This window comes from Lynx rufus, unplaced genomic scaffold, assembly GCF_022079265.1.
Source record: "Lynx rufus isolate CCGP_SWC_20201006 ecotype Redwood Valley unplaced genomic scaffold, mLynRuf1.p SCAF_16, whole genome shotgun sequence".
In the NCBI taxonomy this organism is placed as follows: Eukaryota; Metazoa; Chordata; class Mammalia; order Carnivora; family Felidae; genus Lynx; species Lynx rufus.
Genome location: NW_025814830.1, coordinates 13,502,613 through 13,525,845, shown reverse-complemented (window position 1 = coordinate 13,525,845; position 23,233 = coordinate 13,502,613). Strand labels below are relative to the sequence as shown.

At 38.5% G+C, this 23,233-nt stretch overlaps 1 protein-coding gene across 2 annotated transcripts; it reads right to left on the bottom strand.

The window, feature by feature from the left end:
• Positions 1-1,117: 1,117 nt before the first annotated feature.
• ZNF565 (zinc finger protein 565) lies at positions 1,118-21,420 on the bottom strand. Of its 2 annotated transcripts, XM_047078168.1 has the most exons (6): positions 21,338-21,420; positions 19,677-19,745; positions 17,526-17,599; positions 13,432-13,558; positions 12,642-12,737; positions 1,118-3,980 (listed from the first exon to the last, which is right to left on the bottom strand). In XM_047078168.1, exons 3-6 carry the CDS (start codon positions 17,532-17,534, stop codon positions 2,710-2,712), a joined length of 1,503 nt encoding a protein of 500 aa, XP_046934124.1. In that variant the 5' UTR covers positions 17,535-17,599; positions 19,677-19,745; positions 21,338-21,420; the 3' UTR covers positions 1,118-2,709. The 2 variants fall into 2 exon arrangements, with proteins under 2 accessions (XP_046934124.1, XP_046934125.1); XM_047078169.1 differs by lacking the exon at positions 19,677-19,745 and having other exon boundaries at positions 21,338-21,414.
• Between the last annotated feature and the right edge of the window lie 1,813 nt (positions 21,421-23,233).

Here is a 23,233-nt window from a genome sequence, read left to right as displayed (position 1 = left end):
ACATATAGAAAATAATTTATGTGCAAGGATATTTATTATACAATTGTTTGAAAGCAAAAATAATGGAAAAAACTAAATTGACAGGATAAATTATGAAACACATATACTATGCAGCTGTTAAGGAAGAATAAGGCAGCTATATATGTATCAATATGATCCAATTTCAAGGTGTATGGATAAGCAAAAATAACAAGTATAGAAATTTGCTACCATTTATGTAAAAATCTTTTTTATAAAGAGTGTTATGTGTATGTCTACACTTAGGCAAACATAAAAATCAGGCAGTACACACAAGAACTTGACAGCAGTGATAGGTACATAGAGTAACAGCAGAGATGGAGTAGAGATTATATACCGAATTGTAACTTTAAGATATTTATCCTATGAGTGTGCTGTTACTATTCAAAGCGACACTTTTTAATGTCGTAGCTTTGAACTCCTCCAAATGTACACTGTAATCGTTAAACCACTTAAAGTAAAATGACATACAGAACACTACTTCCTAATCCTGTGTAGGCAGTGACACACGCAGAAGATACAGGTGCTTTAGTCAACAGTCTGGATGTCTGAGAAGATGGATGGCATCGGGACACAACAGGCCCTGTGCCCCAGCCACTGCCTGGACTGAGGGGATGTTTCCTTAAGATTCCCCAGATTCATTCACAGGCTCTGATCCGTGTATCACTAGGGTTGGATCAGGGCTCTCTCCCCTACCATTGTCATCTCCTGGAGTTATATCAAAATTCTGAAAACATAATTAATCCACGACAGGTGAAATTCTAGACATTCTATTTAAAATTAGCTTAGGGGCGCCTGGGTGGCGCAGTCGGTTAAGCGTCCGACTTCAGCCAGGTCACGATCTCGCGGTCTGTGAGTTCGAGCCCCGCGTCGGGCTCTGGGCTGATGGTTCGGAGCCTGGAGCCTGTTTCCGATTCTGTGTCTCCCTCTCTCTCTGCCCCTCCCCCGTTCATGCTCTGTCTCTCTCTCTGTCCCAAAAATAAATAAAAACGTTGAAAAAAAATTTAAAAAAAAAAAAAATAAAATTAGCTTCTAACTTTAGCCCCATGTCAGGCTCTGTGCTGACAGCTCAGATCCTGGAGCCTGCTTCAGACTCTCCCTCTCTCTCTGTCTCTTCTCCACTCGCACTCTTTCTCAAAAATAAACATTAAAAAAAATTTTTTTTTAATTAGCTTCTAACTTTGAAGAGATTGGATTCAATTAGCAGCAATTTTATTTATATTTATTTTTACAAATGATGATCATCTACAATTTGTTTCTTGGGAGCTATCCTTTTTTTTTTTTTTTTAATCATAGTTTTATTTAGCCTTGGAAATGAACTGGCAAGCTTCTCTCAGGGATTATCTATCTGTTCCTTGAAGTTTTAGTAGGCTAAACTGTTTTTAAAGGGAAGAGCTTTGATGTCTTTTTATGTCCTTCTACAATCATTCAGGTATTCCATGTCTTCTTAAGCCAGTTTTGATACTTTTGTAAAAATCCATTCTCTTTAAATTTCCAAATACATTAAAGCCAGGCATAGTAGCTATTTAAAAGAAATACCCACCCCTGCCTTATTCATAAGGCTAAATGTTTTTCTTCTAGTTCAGAGTTGTCAGTCTTCCATCTTATTATATTGTTAAATAAACAACCTTCAGATTCAGCCTACTGTTGTTTTTTACTTTTTATTTTTAATTATCATTCTTACTATTGATATGGGTTTATGTGGTAATTTCCCTCTAATTTTTAGAGTTGACCATTCATCCATTCAATAGGCTTAGTATGTGACTGGCAATGAGTAAGTGCTGGAGATCTACATTTGGAGAACAAAGCCCTTACCTTCAATCCTGGGGTGACAGGAACATAGCTTTGGCTGTACGGAACTGGTTTTGATGTATAGAATTTTTTGACTGCTCTTGAGTTATACTTGGAAGTGGCTTTAGATTTCTAAGTGGGTCGATTTCTTTTGGCTACTCTTCTGTTAATTTCTAATCTTGTGACTTCCTAGCTTTCAATATCATGAAGACCTTCTTATGCTAATTATACTTTAGTATGTTTTCCAGAATGAATTATTGTTAACAAGTGGTTATGAAGGCTTTTTGTTATTTGGCACATTCATAAGGCCCTTCTCTCACATGAACTCCTTAACAGTAATACTGTTATAAATTAACAACAATAACTAATATTTATTGAACTATATATAGGGTTTATAAAAAATATCTGATAGTCCTCAGGAGAACTCTATCAGGTAAGTATAATGATTACTGCTTAAAAGTAAGTAAACTGAGAAACAGGAAGATTGCATAATTTGTTCAATGCTATACAGTCGGTAACTGGTGGAACTTAGATAATACTAAATAATATGTATATCATGGTAAAAGGCACATTCAGAAAATACCTTAAAAGGGTCATTTTCTCTTAGGAATTCTCAGAAGTTTAACACATTTTGTGTGGTAACAGAAAGGTTTTCTATAGTCACATTAATATTTTTTTCAGCATAAGTTTTCTGATGCTTAGTAAGCAGTGAGTGTGAGGCAAAAAGAATTCCTCCATTTATTGAATTTTCTTCTGGTAGGAATAATCCCATGTTCCGTAATGGAAATGACAAGTGAGGGTTTTCTGACATTAATCACATTACATTACACATTACCTAATATTGAGTCAGGTGTGAAATCCATGTAAAGGCTTCCCTATACCCTTAACATTCAAGGCTTTCTAACCAGTATGGATCCTGTAGTGTTCGATGAGCTGCGAGCCAAGAATAAAGGCCTGCCCACATTCTCTACATTCATAAGGTTTGATACCAGGATGAATTCTCTGATGTTCAGTAAGTTGTGAACTACGAATAAAGGCCATTCCACATTCCCTACATTGATAGGGTTTCTCACAAGTATGAATTCGCTGATGATGAGTCAGTTGTGAAACACGGATAAAGGCTTTCCCACATTCCTTACATTCATAGGGTTTGTCACCTGTATGAATTCTTTGATGTTGAATAAGGTATGAACTACGACTAAAGGCCTTCCCACAGTCCTTACATTCATAGGGTCTGTCACCAGTATGAACCCTCTGATGTCGTGTAAGCTGTGCATGTTGTCTAAAAGCCTTCCCACATTCCTTACATTCGTAGGGTTTCTCCCCAGAATGAATTCTTTGATGTCGAGTAACTTCTGAGCTATGAATAAAGCCCTTCCCACATTCCTTACACTCATAGGGTTTCTCACCAGTATGAATCCTCTGGTGGACAGTAAGCTGTGAATGCTGTCTGAAGGCTTTCCCACATTCTTTACACTGATAGGGTCTCGCACCCGTATGAATTCTCCGATGAACAGTAAGTTGTGAGCCACGAATAAAAGCCTTCCCACAGTCTTTACATACATAGGGTTTCTCACCCGTGTGAGTTCTTTGATGCAGAATAAGTTGTGAATGCTGTCTAAAGGTCTTTCCACATTCTTTACATTCATAGGGTTTGACACCAGTATGAAGTCTTTGATGTAGAATAAGTTCTGAAGTACGACCAAAGGCCTTCCCACATTCCTTACAATCATAAGGTTTCTCACCTGTATGAATTCTCTGATGTTGAACAAGGTGTGAGGCACGACTAAAGGCCTTCCCACATTCCTTACAGTCAAATGGTTTTTCACCAGTATGAGTTTTCTGATGCTGAATAAGGTGTGAGCCACGGCTAAATGCTTTCCCACACTCATTACATTCGATCAGTTTCTCACCAATCTCATTGTTCTGATGTAAAGTGAGGGATGTATGATGCTCAAAAGTGGGCATGTTTTCATATGTGATTTTTACTTGCTTGAAACAGCATTCCTGAGTTACTCGTTGTCTTTCAAATTGGCCTTTGCACTCCCAGTCATCTCCAAAACTGGAGCCCTCAAAATCACAGCATTTAAGGCTTTCCATGATCTCCCAATTGAATGACTCTACTTCAAAAATATCTTTTTGTGGAAATTTCTCACACCTGGACTCCAGCTCTGAAAAAGAAAAAAAGAAAGAAAGAAAGAAAAGAAAAGAAAAGAAAATACAAGCAAGCTTCATTAAGAGAAACAAAAAATTTTATAGCTGACTAGAGAGACAAAATGAAAATAACCTTAAAAAGTGAATGGCTTATGTAAGTCTCAAATATTGCTGTGCAATTTCTAAAGAGTACATGAAAGCACAAATATGATGAGGTGCCAGAAGGGAGCAAAAGAAATTAAGCTGGGTGTTCTTAATTTTTATATAGGTCTCTCTTCCACATCTTGTACTGCCTTCATAATACTTTTATCAGTTGTAATTAGATTTTCATTTACTTATTCATCTGTTGATCTTTTTGTTTTGTTCCTCCTAAATATCCCCAAAGGTAAAAATACAGCCTTTCTCACTAGCTTTTGTAACCAAACCCTAGTATATAATAAACTTTTAATAATGGGTTGTTTGATGAACAAATACTGCATTCTAGAGACAGATAAGTAGAACACAATAGAAAGCCAGAAAGAGACTGGAGTTTATATGGAAATTGAATTTATTATAAAGGTGGTATTTCAAAGGGGAAAAGAATAATTTTTGTAATAAATAAAGTTTGGACAACAGGATACTCATTTGGAAAAAGATAAAAGTGTATCTATCACCAAAAACCATAAAATACCTAAGAATAAACCTAACCAAAGAGGTGAAAAATCTATACACTGAAAACTATAGAAAGCTTATGAAAGAAATTGAAGAAGACACACACAAAAAAAGGAAAAACATTCCATGCTCATGGGTGGGAAGAACAAATATTGTTAAAATGCCAATACAAAGCAAATTACATATCCAATGCAATCCCTATAAAAATAACACCAGCATTCTTCACAGAGCTAGAACAGAAATCCTAAAATTTGCATGGAATCAGAAAATACCCCGAATAGCCAAAGCAATCCTGAAAAAGAAAACCAAATCTGGAGGCATCACAATCCCGGACTTCAAGCTGTATTACAAAGCTTGACAAGTACCATCAAGTACCATCAAGACAGTATGGTACTGGCACAAGAACAGACACATAGACCAATGAAGTACATAGATCTCTACAGAACAGAGAACCCAGAAATGGACCCACAAACATTTGGCCAACTAATCTTTGACAAAGCAGGGAAGAATATCCAATGGAAAAGAGACACTCTCTTCAGCAAATGGCGTTGGGAAAACTGGAGAGCAACATGCAGAAGAATGAACAAGGGCCACTTTCTTACACCATACTCAAAAATAAACTCAAAATGGAGGAAAGACCTAAACATAAGACAGGAAGCTATCAAAATCCTAGAGGAGAAAACAGGCAACAACCTGTTTGACCTCAGCCATAGCAACTTCTTATGTGACATGTCTACAGAGGCAAGGGAAATGAAAGCAAAAATGAACTGTTGGGGCCTCATCAAGACAAAAAGCTTCTGCACAGTGAAGGAAACAATCAGCAAAACTAAAAGGCAAACAATGGAATGGGAGAAGATATTTGCAAATGACATATCAAATAAAGGGTTATTATCCAAAATCTATAAAGAACTTATCAAACTCAACACCCAAAAAACAAATAATCCAGTAAAGAAATAGGCAAAAGACATGCATAGACACTTTTCCAAAGAAGACATCCAGAGGGCTAATAGACACATTAAAAGATGCTCAACATCACTCATCATCAGGGAAATACAAATCAAAACCACAATTAGATATCACCTCACACCTGTCAGAATGGCCAAAATTAACAACTCAGGCAACAACAGATGTTGGTGAGGATACAGAGAAAAAGGAACCCTTTTGCACTGCTGGTGGGGATGCAAACTGGTGCAGCCACTTTGGAAAACAGTATGGAGGTTCCTCAAAAAATTAAAAATAGAACTACCCTATGACCCAGCAATCACACTACTAGGTGCTTATCCAAAGGATACAGGAGTGCTGTTCCAAAGGGGCACATGCACCATCAACAATAGCCAACGTATGGAAAGAACCCAAATGTCCACTGACTGATGAATGGATAAAGAAGATGTGGTGTGTATACACAATGGAATATTACTTGGCAATCAAAAAAAAAAAAAGAAATCTTGCCATTTGCAACAATGTGGATGGAGCTAGAGTGTATTTAAAAAAATTTTTTTTTAAACATTTATTTATTATTGAGAAACAGAGAGAGATAGAGCATGAGTATGGGAGGGGCAGAGAGAAGGGAAGACAGAATCTGAAGCAGGCTCCAAGCTCTGAGCTGTCAGCACAGAGCCTGACGCGGAGCTTGAACTTGCGAACTGCGAGATCATGACCTGAGCTGAAATCAGATACTTAACTGACTGAGCCACCCAGGTGCCCTGGAGTATATTATGTTAAGCAAAATAAGTCAGTTAGAGAAACACAAATATCATATGATTTCACTCATATGTGGAATTTAAGATATAAAACAGATGAACATAAAGGAAGGGAAGCAAAAATAATATGAAAACAGGAGAGAGACAAACCATAAGAGACAAATGCAGAGAACAAACTGAGGGTTGCTAGAGGGGTTTTGGGTGGGAGGATGGGCTAAATGAGCTAAGGAGGACATTTGTTAGGATGAGAACTGGGTGTTATATGTAAGTGATGAATCACTAAATTCTATTCCTGAAATTATTATTACACTGTATGTTAACTTGGATGTAAATTAAAAAAAAATAAAAATAAATAAATTAGATACAAATTTGTCATTAAAAAAAAAATGTATCCATATGTTATGCCACCATATACCAGAACAAACTCCAAGTAGAGTTTTAATGTTAAAAGAAAATGGAAACCATACAAATACTAGGAGGAAACAAAGTAGATACTTTATAACCTAGATATGGGGAAACCTAACAATGAAACAATGACTCAAATTCCAAAAGGAACCAAAGCGAAGACTAGTAAATTCCATATGTAAAGGTGAAAAACAAAAGAAAACAAAACTTGCACATGAACAAAAAACACCAAAAGTAAAATCAAAAGACAAGTGACAGGGAAATACTTAAAACTTAAAAAAAATTTTTTTTAAATGTTTATTTTTGAGAGATAGAGTGAAGTAGAGGAGGGGCAGAGGGAGAGGGAGACACAGAATCTGAAGCAGGCTCTAGGCTCTGAGCTGTCAGCACAGAGCCCAACATGGGGCTTGAACCCATGAACCATGAGATCATGACCTGAGCCAAAGTCGGACGCTCAACCAACTGAGCTATCCAGGTACCCCCTTAAACTTATATGGCAGGTAATGGGATAATCTTTATGATTTATGAAAAGTTCTTTAAAAATTGAGAAAATATTCTCAAAAAAGTTAATCATACAATTATCATCTGATCCAACAATCCCACTCTTAGGTATATACCCAAAAGAAGTGAAAACAGGCACTTAAATACCTGTATATCCACGGTCACAGGAACATTATTCACAATAGCCAAAAGGTGGAAAGAACCCAAGCATCCATCAATAGACAAATGGATAAACAGAATGTGGTATATACACACAATAGAAAACACTCAGCTTTTCTAAAAATTCTGGTAAGTGCTACAACATGGATGAACCTTGAAAACATTATGCTATATGAAATACATGAGATACCTAGAATAGTCACATTTATAAAGACAGGAAGCAGAACAGAGGTAACTAAGGGCTGGGAGAAAGGGAAAATAGACAGTCATTGTTTCATGGATAGAGTTTTTATTTGGGATAATGAGTAAGTTCTGGGGTAGTGGTGATGGGTGCCCAACATTGGGAATGTAATTAATGCTACTGGATTGTATACTTAAAAATGGCTAGGGAAGCCTGGGTGGCTCAGTTGGTTAAGCATCTGACTCTTTGATTTCGTCTCAGGTCATGATCTCATGGTTTGTGGGTTCAAGCCTCATGTTGGGCTCTGTGCTGTCAGCATGGAGCCTGCTTGGGATTCTCTCTCCCTCTCTCTCTGCCCCTCCCCTGCTTGCGCATGTGCATGCCCTCTCTGTCTCTCTCTCAAAATAAATAAATAGGGGTGCCTGGGTGCCTCAGCTGGTTAAACATCTGACTTCGGCTCAGGTCATGATCTCATGGTTCATGGGTTTGAGCCCCAAATCAGGCTCTGTGCTGACAGCTCAGAGCCTCGAGCCTGCTGTGGATTCTTGGTCTCCCTCTCTCTCTGCTCCCACCAGCTTCTCCCTCTCCCTCTCCCTCTCAAAAATAAAAAATTAAAAAAATAATAATAAATTTATGAAATATAAGAACAACAATAGTATGAAACTAGAATTCCAGATCATTAAAACAAAATCAGAATGGGGTAAGGGTGAGGATGAATCTAGGCAAGGGCCAACAAACTTTTTCTGGAAAGGACCAGATAGTAAATGTTTTAGGCTTTGTGGACCACATAAGGTGTCTGTAGCATATGCATGCATGCATGTGGGTGTGTGTCCGTCTGTCTGTCTATCTATCTTTAAGCCCTATCTATCTATCTATCTATCTATCTATCTATCTATCTATCTATCTACCTTTAAGCCCTTTCAAAATGTAGAAACTATTCTTAGTTTGTAGGTGGTACAAGAAGTGGCCACGGGCTGTATCTGACCCACTGATTGTAGTTTGCCAAACCCTGGTAAGGCACAGGGAAGTAAAATATGGTAAAAGTCTTACTTTGCTCAGAAAAAGACATTCAAAGATGCTATTTCATACCATTCTCCAATAAAAGAAACCAGGGCTTCTTTGAGGAATGGCTGGGGCAGGAAAAATACAAGACAAAACTGAAACATGCTGTGGTAAAATAAGGAAGTCCTCAAAACAGAATGAGGACATGTCAAGAGAACCCAGGAACAACCTGAAGGTGTTCCCAATGGCCAAAGCTTGAATAATTTGAACAACAAAATAAATAATGTATTTATTTTCTTCAATTGTACTGGGCTACAACCCATAGAATATAATAAATACCCATGAGCCCCTATTAATAAAAATAAATCACTGAATAAATAAATGAATGGGAGAGGGGGAAGGGACAGCTTTTTCTTACAGGAGAATTCCAATTAATAAATTTAGAAGGAATAAGGTACAAAGAAAATCAACACGAGGCAACACTATTGTAATAACTGCTACAGAGAAGATCCACCAATGGATGCTAAAATCAGTAGGCAAAATGTATATTCTCAAAGTATCTCCCCCCAAGATAATTACCAATTACAGATGGAAAAATAGTAACTTTATAGGGACAAACACAAGAGACACTACCTTAACCAAGTGATCAAGTTTAACACCACCAGTATTAAACCATGTTAACACCAAGTACTCTCCACAATAGTACTCATCAAAAGTAACAAGGTCATGAAAGACTGAAGAACTATCACAGATTAGAAGATGCTAAGGAGACACAATAACTAAATGTAACAGGGGATCTGGGACTGGATCCTAGGACAGAAAGAGAACATTAGGGGAAAATCTGACAAAATTCTAATAACATCTATATTGGTTAATACTACTGTACCAATGGTAATTTCCTAGTTTTGATAACTGTACTATGGTTATGTAAAATGTTAACATTAGTGGAAGCTGGAGGAAAGGCATATGGGAATTCTAACAATTTTGCTAGTTTTCTATAAGCCTAAAAATTATTCAAAATAAAAAAGTTAAAAACTTTACTAAAAAGAAAAAAATTCAATTTCAGTCTTGAGGTAGGTAAAGAAACACAGTTTTAAGTACCTTTTAAATTTATGATTATTTATTTATTTATTTAGTGAGCGCTCATACATGCAAGTGGGGCAGGGGCAGAGAGAGAGGGAGAGAAAGAACCCCAAGCAGGCTCTACACACAGCAAGGAGCCCTAAGCAGGGCTCAATCTCACTATTGGGATGTCACGGCCTGAGACAATATCAAGAGTCAGATGCTTAACCTACTAAACCACCAAGGTACCCCAATTTTTAAAAGTCATATTAAAGACTATTCTTTCAAAGCAATAGGAAGTACAACTTTAAAATCATTTGAGGGTAGAAAGAGGGATAATCAAAGGTGAGCAGAATGGAAATAGCCAGAAATAGAAGTGAAGAACAGAACATATGAAATAAAATGACAGGAATAAGAATAGACACATTAGTCATTACAATAATGAGAATAGATTGAATCCCCTTGTTAAAGTGAAAGAATCTTGGATTGATTCCAAGAAGAAACTCTAACAGAATCTTGAGTACATGGACACACTTCAAGAGGCTGTGACTTTTTAAAAAAAGGATACACAAAGATATGTCATAATTTTTAGACCAAAAAAAGAGGGCATTTGATGGAGTATCAGAAAAAATATAATTCAAGTTTTACAAAAATGTAAAATACAACAACATTACATATAATACAAGAAACAGTTCTTAGAACTTCATAGCACCAGTACAGAGAAAGTTAAAAGGACATGCAGATTTGAGCGCCTAAGTGGCTCAGTTGGGTTAAGTGTCTGACTTCGGCTCAGGTCATTATCTCACAGTTTGTGGGTTCAAGCCCTGCATTAGGCTCTCTGCTGTCAGCACAGAGCCCTCTTTGAATCCTCTTCACCCTCCCTTTGTGCCCTTCCCCAGCATAAATAAACATTAAAAAAAAAAAAAAAGGACATGCAGATTCTAAATCATATAATCAAAACGATGAGAGATAAACAGAGAGGCAAGTTTCCTTTCCAAGTAACACTAGTTTTAAATATATGTAGGGGTGCCTGGGTGGCTCAGTTGGTGAAGTGTCTGACTTCGGCTCAGTTCACGACCTTGCAGCTCGTGAGTTCCGAGTCCTGAGTCGGGCTCTGTGCTGACAGCTCAGAGCCTGGAGCCTGCTTCCAATTCTGTGTCTCCCTCTCTCACTACCCCTCCCCCACTCTCTTACTCTCTTTCAAAAATAAATAAACATTAAAAATTAAAAATATATATATATGTAGAGAACATTTTCCAAAATTGGAACAACTTGACCTAGTGATGACATTGGAAGAGAAAAGTCAGGGGTAGGATTTCTTCTTTGGAAAAGTCCTGCTAACACATTAATTCCATTCTCATTTAAAATACCCTGGGGCGCCTGGGTGGCGCAGTCGGTTAAGCGTCCGACTTCAGCCAGGTCACGATCTCGCAGTCCGGGAGTTCGAGCCCCGCGTCAGGCTCTGGGCTGATGGCTCAGAGCCTGGAGCCTGTTTCCGATTCTGTGTCTCCCTCTCTCTCTGCCCCTCCCCCGTTCATGCTCTGTCTCTCTCTGTCCCAAAAATAAATAAACGTTGAAAAAAAAAATTTTTTTTTAAAAAATAAAATACCCTACTGGCTGGTTCAGTCAGTATATCATGGGAATCTTGATCTCAGGGTTGTGATTCCAGCCCTATGTTGAGGGTAGAGATTACTTAAAAATTAAATCTTTAAAATGAAACAAACAAATATATAAAATATCCTATGAGAAAGAAGGTAAAGACCTTTTGTTTTGTTTTGTTTTGAGGGAGAGTATGAACACAAGTGAGGAGGGGCAGAGAGGGAGAGAGAAAAATCTGTGCTGTCACAACAAAGCCTGATGTGGGGCTCAATCCCACAAACTGTGAGATCATGACCAGAGTTGAGATCAAGAGTCAGACACTTAACCCACTGAACCACCCAGTCTGTCTCCCCAAAGACATTTTCATACGGTCAAAAACAGAATTTATTGAACAGACCTACACAAAATGAAATTTTTAGGTGTTCTTTAGAGAAAAAAATAATCCCAATGAAAATAAAAAAATAACTACAACAACAGAGGAGTTGGGGGGGGGGGGCTAACTGATAAGTATTCAAAGATACCAGTATTGCCCAGCAAGTGCCAATTAATAATACTTGATAACTTTTATTTAATGGTCACTACTGCCTGGCATTGTTCTGGGCATTTCACATTATCAACTCCTATAACAACCATAATAATTACATGAAGGGGGCTCTATTTTTATCTCATTTGCAAGGAGAAAACTGAAGCACAGAGATTTTAAGCAATTTACCTAAACTCACAGATCCAGTAATTGGCAGAGCTAAGATTTGAACTCAATCTGATTCCCAAGTCAGTCCCTTAGCCATTACATGACCTTATCTCTCAAACATTTAGAGAATAAATGAATTGCTGAATTGGGTAAAATGAGCTGTTTTAAGAAAATAAGTATTTTAAAAAATTTTTTAATGTTTATTTTTGAAAGAAAGAGAATGAGAGTGGGGGAGGGGCAGAGAGAGAGGGAGACACAGAATCCGAAGCAGGTTCCAGGCTCTGAGCTGTCAGCACAGATCCCAACCCTGAGCTCAAAACCACAAACTGGGAGATCATGACCTGAGCTGAAGTTGGACGCTTAGCCGACTGAGCCACCCAGGCGCCCCAAAAGTATTTTTTAAGGGATGAAGATGCTTGCAGGAAAAAGAATCCAAAGTACAGGTAAAAGTGGAGCAACAGGGGAAAAAGGGAGCATGTTCTTTTTGAAGTGGGAGGAAAATATGCAAGAAGAAAGGATAATGGGGGTAAGGGCAAGGTTCCCTTGGGAGCTGAGGCTGACACAATCTCTGCTCTTTGTGTTTTCATGTCTCAGGCTGTTCTACAGTTTTCAGTACACCTTGGAGGGGAGCCTCTCAGTAATGACTTAAGTTACTGCTGTCAGTTGACTCACCTACTGGCTATTATCATTCCCAATGACCTCCCCCACTAGATCACCCCTCACTCACCTGGACACCATGGTCCTGTCATATCATTTGCAATCATCCAGGGTTCTCTCCCTTGCTCCAGTAAGGAAATGAGGTCAGGCTTAGAAATGGAAAGTCCTGTTAATAGGAAAAGAAATGGAGCATAATTGTCCTGTTCCAAAATTCAAACACAGTCCCTTGGTCACCAAGGAAAGAGACAATTATGAAGGAAGGAATGAAGGAAGGTGTAAAGTTTGTCCAAAGGACAGGAAGACAGAGGTGCTAATGGAACTACCCCTTTGCACATCCATAAACCACAAAGAATTCCCTTGGAAACAGAGAGCAGAAATTTAGCCAGAAACCTATAGGTCTCCCTAGAAATTCACTGTGAAGAAACCAGAAATTCCAGAAGGCTAGTCCTGAGTTATTTAGAGTAGATAGCTATGGTGGTCATTCTCCATTTGCCCTCTCCTCCCCACTCAATCCATTCCTTGCTCTGTGCCCCACACAGCTTACCTGGAGGGACTGTACTATCCTGGCTCTGTGGTTTCTCATTGGGTTTGGCATATGGAAGCATCAGCATAAGGCCAGTGGGTAGGATGAGAGAGCTCAGGGTATTTATCCTTCTCCCTCTCTCCTCTGACCCAGGAGTTTTGGAGGCAGCTACAGTTGCTGCCAGCCAGGCCCTTCTCCATAACTCTAGCTCTCACCATTGTCCAGGGGCAGTTTCCTCCCTTTACCTTTTCCTGCCAGAGGTGATAACAACCTACCACTGTTACAGTCCCTGGAAGCTTCGTTTCCTGTCTGGCCCTAGATTATATAACATCCTTACCTAGTGACACCAAGTTACTGAAGTTCTCCAGAGTCACATCCCTGTACAAGTTTCTCTGGGCAGGTTCCAGGCACTTCCATTCTTCCTGAGAAAACTCTATGGCCACATCCCTGAATGTTACCAACCCCTGAAATAATAAACCCATGCATTACTAGTAAATGAGAGGGCTTTTATTTTTTACATTACAAAATTTTTCAAAAAATATACCAAAGTATACAGAGTGGTATGACTCCCATGAATCCATTGCTCTGCTTCAACAATTAGTAAGACTTTGCAAGACTTTTCAAATCTTGTTTTATTTCCTTTTTTTTTAACCCCTCCTGTATTTTGAGGCAGATCTTACATACCAAATACCAAACATCATAGTATTTTATCCATAAATACTTTAGTACCTAGCAGATTAGCCCTTTTTTTAAAAAAAAGCATAACAACCAGAATATCATTATTATACTTAATAAAATTAACAATAACTTCCTAATAACCAGATCAAGTTTCAAATTGCCCCAATCTTCTCAAAAGTAATTTTTTACAGTTGGTTTGTTCAAATCAAGATTCAAATTAAATCCACACATTGCATTTAGTGAGTAGGTTTCCTTAAGTCTCTAGAATCTATAAGAGCCCCTAGAAACCCTTCAAAAATTTTTATTGTTATTTATTAATTAAAGAAACATTTGAATCAGTAGAATCTCCCACATTCTTGGCTGATTGCATCTTCATGGAACAGTTTAAAATGTTGCTTTACTTCCATACTTTCTGTGAAAAGGTAGTTAGATCTGGAGGCCTGATTCACATTGTTTTTTGGAGGGGCAGGAATATGTCAGAGGTGGTGCTGGGTACTTCCTATAGCTTCCATCAGGAGGCACATAATAACTGTACCATTTTTAATGAGGTTAAAATTGATGAGTAGGTTCAGGTATTGACAACCTGACTCATCCAGGAAAACGTCTGTAAGATAGAAAGAGAAGAAGATATGGAGAAGGGCACTGTAGGAAGGAGGTGATCAAGCAAGCAAGCTATGGAGGAGTGCCTATGCCATGAAGGTAGTATAATAAGCACATTTATTTGGCTAGAGGCCTACATTCATTTCAATATTCCTGTAACTGGAACTAAAACCTCTTTCATACAGTAGGACTCTTCTATATTCTACAAGGGCCTGGGAACGAGCAAAATCTAGCTAAGTGCGATCTTACAAATAAACAAAATAGCATATACAAAATACACAGCAAACAAAAGCCTTGCCAATAATAAAGGCTTTTAAAAATGAATCCTTTACCCTTTCTCCATGGAGAGAGAAAAAAAAAAAAGATAGGATCCAAAATATCTTATAAATCTCTATCTTAAAATATAGGACTGGGATGCAGATTACTTAAAAAAAAAAAAAAAAAAAGTAAAAGAAAGTAAAAATCCAAACCACAAAATTGGGAGAAAATATTTACAAATCTTATAACTGGTAAGGATCCAGTATATATAAAGAAGTCTTACAATTCAACAATAAAAAAAAATTAAAAACTAAGCAAAGAATTTGATTTCTCCAAAGAAGATATACAGATGGCCAATAAGCATATGAAAAGATGTTCAATAGCACTAATCATTAGGGAAATGAAAATCAAAATAACAATAAGATGCCACTTCATGTCCTTTAGGATGGCTATTACCAAAAAAGACAAAATAACACATGTTGGTGAGGATGTGGAGAAATCAGAACACATTGCTGACAGGTATGTAAAATGCGGCAGCCACTTTGGAAACGTTTTGGCAGTTTCGCAAAATGTTAAACATAGAATTATGTAGGTATAGAGAAATGAAAACGTTATGTCCACCCTAAAACCCTGGTATACACCAATGTTCACAGCAGCATTATTCATGATAGACAAAAAGCAGAAATAACCCAAATGTCCATAAACTGATGAACTAAAGAAAAAAGTAAACTAAATAAACTAAAGAATAAAATTTGGTATAAAAATGAATGAAGTACTGATAAATGTTACAACATGGATGAAGCTTGAAAACATACTACATGAAAAAAGCCAGACACAAAAGAGCAAATATTGTAAGATTCTACTCATAGGAAATCTCTCGAATAGGCAAATCCATAGAGATAGAAAAGTAAATTAGCAGTTGCCAGTGGATGAGGAGGAGTGGTTGAGAGGGACTAATGCAAATGGGATTTCTTTTGGGGGTAATAAAAATGTTCTAAAATGGATTGTGCTGATGGTTGTAGAACTCTATAAATACACTAAACACCACAGAACTTTACACTTATATGGGTGAATTTCCTTGTACAAAATTATATATACAATAAATAAAACTGTTAGGGGCAGAGAAAGAGGGAGAGAGAGAGAATCCTAAGCAGACTCTGTGCTGACAGCAGGGCTCAATCCAATGAACTGTGAGATCATGACCTGAGCTGATACCAAGAGTCGGATGTTTAACCGCCTGAGCCACCCAGGCACCCCTCAGAGAACTCTGTTAATGCTGGCTATATTTATCGATAATTACCAGGTTAGAAATTAAAAGTGAGAAATTTAAAAATATTAATTTATTAATTTATTTAAATAACCAATAATAAACCTGTTACATGTTAACATAACATACAATTTATGAAAAAAAATATTGTCAAAAAAACTTAATAGCTTTGTTTTACATTTTTGCAATCTCTTTAATGACTGGCTGAATAAAAGACACTTAGCTTTTCACATCTACTTCTGCATTCAGTCTGTTGGGATAACATATATCATATAGCTTCTAAGAAACTCCATTGTACACTAATTGGAGAGTATGAGTCAGAAAGGCAAATAACATGTTGGTATTATCTCTTGAGAGGGTGTCAGAGTCTTCCTGGACCATGCTTGGAGAACTGCTAATCTAGTGCTACACAATTTAACATGAATGATTTGAAAGCACATTGTGTTGAATGAAAAAAATCTGGTCAAAAATATAGAGTAAGATAACTTCACAAAAATTTGAAAACAGAACACTCAGCAGTATATTGCTTAGTATGCATTCATATATGGTAAAACTATTATAAAAATCAAAGGACTGGGGGTGCCTGGGTGGCTCGGTCGGTTAAGCGTCCGACTTTGGCTCAGGTCATGATCTCGCGTGCCGTGAGTTCGAGCCCCGCGTCAGGTTCTGTGCTGACAGCTCAGAGCCTGGAGCCTGCTTCTGATTCTGTGTCTCCCTCTCTCTCTGACCCTTCCCCGTTCATGCTCTGTCTCTCTCTGTCTCAAAAATAAATAAACGTTAAAAAAAAAAATTAAAAAAAAAATCAAAGGACTGATAAACACAAAATTGAAGGCAAGCATAACCATTGGTAGGAACAGTAATGCAGTGTGGAAAGGAATATGATCTGGGAAGGGAATATGGGATGCTTAGATGGTACATTAGTCTAGGTAATGAGTACATCAATACTTTTTTATTACTTTTAAAGTTTATCTATTTTGAGAGAGAGAGAGAGAGAGAGAGAGGGCGTGCATTAGCAAGTGGGGGAGGGACAGAAAGAGGAGGAGAGAGAGAGGATCCCAAGCAGGCTCTGTGCTGACAGGGCTCGAACCCACAAGCTGGGAGATCACAACCTGAGCCAAAGATGGATGCTTAATCAACTGAGCTACCCAGGCACCCCAATACTTTATTATTTTTTACACCATATACATGTTATAAATATGTTTTTATATATATTCTTTGGTAGTATGAAATATTTATGATATTTATTTATTTATTTTTATGATTTTTAAAGATGTAACATTTAAAAATAAAGGAAACCACCTAGATTAATGGAAAAGATCAAAGTTATCTCATCTTTGGCCCCACTCAACCAGGGTTCTGATAAAGGGGGCTCTCAAATTTCTTATAAGACAATATATTTCTGCTCCACTGTTGCTCTGGTAAGAGCCATGTGTCCATATGTCTACACTGTTGGAGAAGAGAGAGCCACTAAGGGAAGTGGAACACCATCACCCATCCCTGGAATGGAGGAACTGGGAACAAGAATGGGGCTCAGTGAGATAGGGAAGTTTCAGGATAAAGAACACAAATGTTCACATGATTTGAAAGGAAGAGAGATTATTTCAAGGATAGAGGAAATTTCAGCTTACCTGTGCCATGGCTTTCAGAACTACCTGGGCTGCTCTGATTTCTTTAGATTCTTCTCTTGGACAAGTGCAGAGTCCTGCAAAAGCAGAGTAGGGGGGAAAAAAGGGAAATCTCTCATAAACTGAGCTTGCCTGAGCACTCCTAAATAGACGACCTTAACACAACTGTACTTCCAATGTCCTGCTCTGCTTCCCTTGTCCTCCCCCTTGTCCCACCACACAACACTAATATCAAGAACTACAGAGTTAACAAAACCCAGCCCCTCCCTAAACTCCAGGGAAACTAAAAAATGGATTCAAAGAAGATACGCTCCAGCACTCACATAGAATCCAACCACCTCAGCAGGAGGGATTCCAGCCTGAACATTCCCCCATCTTGCTGATGCTAATCTATACCCTACACAGGGACTAGCTGGCTCCCACCTGTTCCAAGCTGATCTTCCTCTGCAGCTGCTGCAAAGAGTGTCAAGACTCAGACTTGCTTACTTTATCCTCTAAAGATGAGGACAGTACCCACAGGTTACAAACATAGCATACCTGTGCAGGCCAAACCTTGAGAAAAAGATATCCCTAAAACTAAGTCTTCCCGCTTCTCTGAGCTCAACAGGCAAAACCTCTTGGGTACTTCTTTGGCTCTACTTCCTCCTTCTAAGTCTAGAAAGGAACACCACCTACACCAGAGGCCTCATCAAAGACTCCAGCCCTGCCTGGACTCACCAGACAGGAGCAAGAAAATAATAGTAAACAGGTATCTTACAAGCACACCTGCATATCCAGAGTATTGACCTGAATGGGAGCTCAATTTATAGAAGACTCTTGGGCCAGCACTCCTAATCTTCCATCTAAGCCTTCCCTACTGCTTTCCTGCAGAATATCACCTCTAGTATTTGTTAAGGGTGGAGTTCTATGGAAAATGGCCTGTACCTCAAAGTAATGAGAACTCAGGTGTTTTTTTTTTTAATTTATTTATTTTGAGAGAGAGAGAGAGAGAGGGAGAGAGACAGAGAGAGTGCGTGTGCAAGCGAGCACGGGGGAGGAGCAGAGAGACAGGAAGAGAGAGAGAATCTTAAGCAGGTTCTGAGTTGTTAGTGCAGAGCTGGATATGGGGCTCGATCTCGCAAACTGTGACATCATGACCTGAACTGAGATCGAGTTGGACACTTAACCAACTGAATCTCCCAGGTACCCTGAGAACTCAGGGGTTTTAAGGAGGATAGTAATGCTGGTTCTAATCAGAGGTGCAAGAAGCTTCCCATGGTTTGTGGGTGGGGTGGGTGAGAAGGAAGACTAATTTTCTCAATGCAGTGGGGTCAAGGAAAATGTCCTCTACGTTGTAGAATATGAATTGGGACTTCAAAATTAGAGAATTTTAATAGGCAGAAGAGGTACAGAAGAGTATTCTGATCTATGAATAAAAGTGACAAAAATAGTGGACCAAAAGTATATGGTGTATTTGGGGAGCAGAGAATAATTTGGAATGACTTGTGTAGTTTGGGGAAAGGTCTAGACTAGTGCTGTCCACCAAATCTTTCTGTGATCATGGAAATCTTCACATCTGTACCCTCAATAATTTGGCATTAGCCACATGCACTAAGTATGTAAAAAGTGTCTAGTAGGACTGAGGAACTGGATTTTTCTCTAAATTTTTAATTATATTTAAATTTAATTAGTTTTAGAATCTAGAGGAAGTTTATGCTGGCGATGACATCAGGGGTTGGAAAATGAAGGCGAATGAGTGAAATAAAATAACAATGAGGACAAAGACCAGGCATCATCATCACTGTGACTGGCACCTGCCATGCTATCTGGAGGAGAAGGGTCCAATGACTACTAACTGAATATATAAATGTTTGTTTTTCACCCATTAATGAATGGAAGGCCACTGAAGAATTTAAAGAGGGAAATGATAGGGTCAATATGGCCAGAATATTTTATTGGAGAGGAGTAAAACTGGAGACAGAGAGATCAACTGAGAGGTGCTTATACTTTTGCAAGCAAACAAAGGACCTGATGAAGAATAATGGCAGTGAAGATAAAAAGGAAGGTATAATTTCAAGGTGTACAGAAGTAAAATCAACAAGCTCTGGCATCTGATTAGATACGGAGATGGAGAAAGAGGAGTCAAAAATTCTTTCAGATTTACTGAGCTCCTACCTCAATTGGCATGGTTCTAGGTGTGAGGAAGATAATAAATCCAGTCCCTGTCCCAGTGGATCTCACATTCTAATGGAAAGAGACAATAACAAATATTGATATACTGACATTGATACTATTTATATGTCAGGTGGCCCAAATTCTATGTAAAAAAATTAAGAAGCGTTAGAGGATAGGGAGCTTTGGGGAAATGGAAGGTGGCCTGAGAAGGCTTTTCATTGAGAAGGTGATATGTAAGCACCGAGTGAGTGGAGTGATAAATGCAGGTATCTAAGAGTATAGGGAACAGTAACTGCAAAGGCCTCAAGGCAGGAGCAGACTTTCTTTGATTAATAAAGGGGACTAGGGTGGCTGGAATGGAGTGTGCAAGAGAAAGTCAGCAGCTCATTTGGGTGACAGAGGTGTCTGGAAGCTGATCACATGGGGCTTGTGGGCCACTGTAAGAACTTTGCTTTTTATTCTTGAATAAGACAGGAAGCCACTAAAGGTTTAAGACAAGGAATGGCACACTCTGATTTACATTTAAAAGGATCATGCAAAGAAAGTGAAGGAAGAAGACAAGGGGAGGGAAGCAGGGAGACCTGTGAGAAGGTAGGTAACTGTAGTAATCCAGGCAAGGGGTGAGGGTGGCTTGCATTAGGGATGGTGGTGGTGGGGGGAGTGATGAGACTTGATCAGATTAGACATTCTCTGAAGGTAGAGCTGATGGGATTTGTTGATTTTAGGTATAAAATAAAAACAAAAAAAAAAAAAGGAGGAAGAAGCCATAATGATGCTAAGGTATTTGGCTTGAGGAAATGGAAGTATGAAGTTGTCATTTTTTAACACAAAGAACCCTGAGAGGAGCAGGTCTGAATAAACCAATTATGAGTTCTGTTTCAGACTCTAATACTTGAGATTATTATAACATATCACAGACACAGTGGGCTCTAGCTGTGTAAACTTCCAACAAGGCAATGTTAACAGAAATTAAACTATGTATGTCCTCTGATGAAGCAATTCCACAGCTGAGACTATCCAAAAGATGTGTGTGGGCTACATGATGGAGACACTGCTGACACTGGAAACAACTTGGAAAAGAACTTAAAAAGGAGGATTGGTTAAATAAATAAATTACAGTATATCCACACAGTGGGAACACTGTTGCCAAAAAATGAACACATATATTTGTTGGTGTTAAGATGTTAAACAATGCTGGACAAAAAAGGTAGCTAACGAAGTAGTAAGTGTAGTGTAATCCTATTTTTATAGGAAAAATATACATATGTTCTATATATGCATGTGTGTGTGCACAGAAGATGGACTGAAAGAATTTTTAATTACGTTTTTACATTTGTCTCTGTGTGTATAATTACAGGGGGAATCTTGTTTTTTTTCTATATTTTCAAGTTTTCCCTTAAGCATATGTTTTATAATCATAAATAATTTATGCCTTCCTCTTTGTTCAGGGGGGTGAATTATAAAAGGAAATATGAATGGAATGATTCATGAGTGACAGTGAGGTGTTTTGGGGAACTTATATGCTGAAGGAGATTGATTTTCTCTATAGTTCTACAGCCTTTTAGGGGCTTGTTCTCAAATAATAACATAAAGCTCCTGAATGCCCACAGAAGTGAGCTTTCATATGAAAGCCTTCCATTTTTGTTAGTCTGCTCACTCACCTGTGCACAGACCTCTTGTCAACCCTCAATCCAGGATATCCTCCTTGCTCCAAAGAGAAATCACAATTTACAGAAGCAACTTCCTACACACACAAAAAGAAATGGGTCTTAGCCAGTGTGGCAGACATTAATTTAATTACTATTATTTCCCCATTATTCAGTTTTCCTCTCCTTCTGGGTACATAGATGACATGTTCCAGACTCTTGCAGTTAGGCAAGGCCATAAACTGGTTTTGACCAATGGAATCTGAGCTGCGGTGATGTGTGTCACTTCAATCTGAGGCACTGACAGGACTGCATAATTCTCTAGTTTTTCTATTCCCTGATGTGTGGCCAGGGGGACCATGTGTTTCAGATGGTATAGCTATAGATTGGTGGAATCTACTTTGGTCTGGGACTCTGCCTACATGGATGCGTGTGGACATCCATGGGGACGCCTGAGTGGCACAGTCAGTTAGGTGTCCAACTTTGGCTCAGGTCATGATCTCACAGTTCATAGGTTTGAGCCCTGCATTGGGCTCTGTGCTGACAGCCCAGATCCTGGAGCCTGCTTCAGATTATGTGTTTCCCCCTCTCTCTGCCCCTCCCTCGCTTATACTCTGTCTCTCTCTCAAAAGTAAATAAACGTTACAAAAAAAGTCAGAGGAAACTTCAGAAATAACAGAGCAGAGCTGTTAATTTCCAACTCCATACACCTCAAAGGGATTTTTCACAAACATACAATGTGAAACACAAGGCCCCAAAGAGAGAGATTATGAGTTATAGGATAAGTTGATCTTGACCTAGCAAAACCATGCTTCTCCAGATCCTACCATCAAATCTTCGTACAATTCTTCTGAGCAAAGTTTAGCCATCCATATACCACTTGGTGAAGCTTGAAGCTACATCCCTGGATTTTCTCTATCTAAATTGATAGACATTCTTATTCTTTAGAGGCCAGCGGTCCCACATCACACAGGGACTGGGAGAAGTTGCCAGGTCATGAGAATTAGACATATAGAGGTATCTCCACCTTAACATTAGTAATCTATTCCTAAAAAGCAATCATTCTGTGCAAGAACTCTAATCAGAGCCTTTTTCCCACTATTTAAAATGTGAAAAATATAATGCATCACATTTTAACACAAAGCACCCAAATAATTTCCTAAAACATAATTGAACACACACAAAAAATCTACATATAATGAAGTATTGTATTAGGGGCGCCTGGGTAGCTCAGTCGGTTAAGCGTCCAACTTCAGCTCAGGTCATGATCTTGGGGTCTGTGAGTTCGAGCCCCACATTAGTCTCTGTGCTGACAGCTCAGAGCCTGGAGCCTGCTTCAGATTCTGTGTCTCCCTGTCTCTCTGCCCCTCCCTGGCTCAACTCTGTCTCTCTCTCTCTCAAAAATAAATAAACATTAAAAAAAAAAAAGTATTGTATTAGATTGAAATTTTCTTAAAACATCACTTCTTGATCACCAATTATTAACAACTAGTTGCTCTGAGCATCATGAACATCAGCATATCCCTTTTGTTAACACACCAATCTATGTACCTGTCAAAATATTTGCATGATTGATGTTTTATTAATTGTATTTCTTTTTTTCTTTAATGTTTATTTTATTTTTGAGAGAGAGAGAGAGAGAGAGCATGAGTAGGGGAGGGATAGAGAGAGAGAGAGGGAGACACAGAATCCCAAGCAGGCTCCAGGTTCTGAGCTGTTAGCACAGAGCCTGACACAGGGCTCTAACCCACGAACTGCAAGATCATGACCTGAGCTGAAGTCAAACGCCCAACTGATCGAGCTGCCCAAGCACACCCTTATATGCTATATTTTATTTTATTTTTTTTAAAAATTTTTTTTTTCAACGTTTATTTATTTTTGGGACAGAGAGAGACAGAGCATGAATGGGGG

What these genes read in the sequence shown, in the direction of transcription:
- ZNF565 (XM_047078168.1), bottom strand. An exon ending in CAGTAACTTGGTGTCACTAG is followed by an intron (nt 12,738 to 13,431) that starts GTAAGGATGTTA and finishes TCCTATTAACAG; the next exon opens with GACTTTCCATTTCTAAGCCT. An exon ending in GACAGGACCATGGTGTCCAG is followed by an intron (nt 3,981 to 12,641) that starts GTGAGTGAGGGG and finishes TTTCTTTTTCAG; the next exon opens with AGCTGGAGTCCAGGTGTGAG.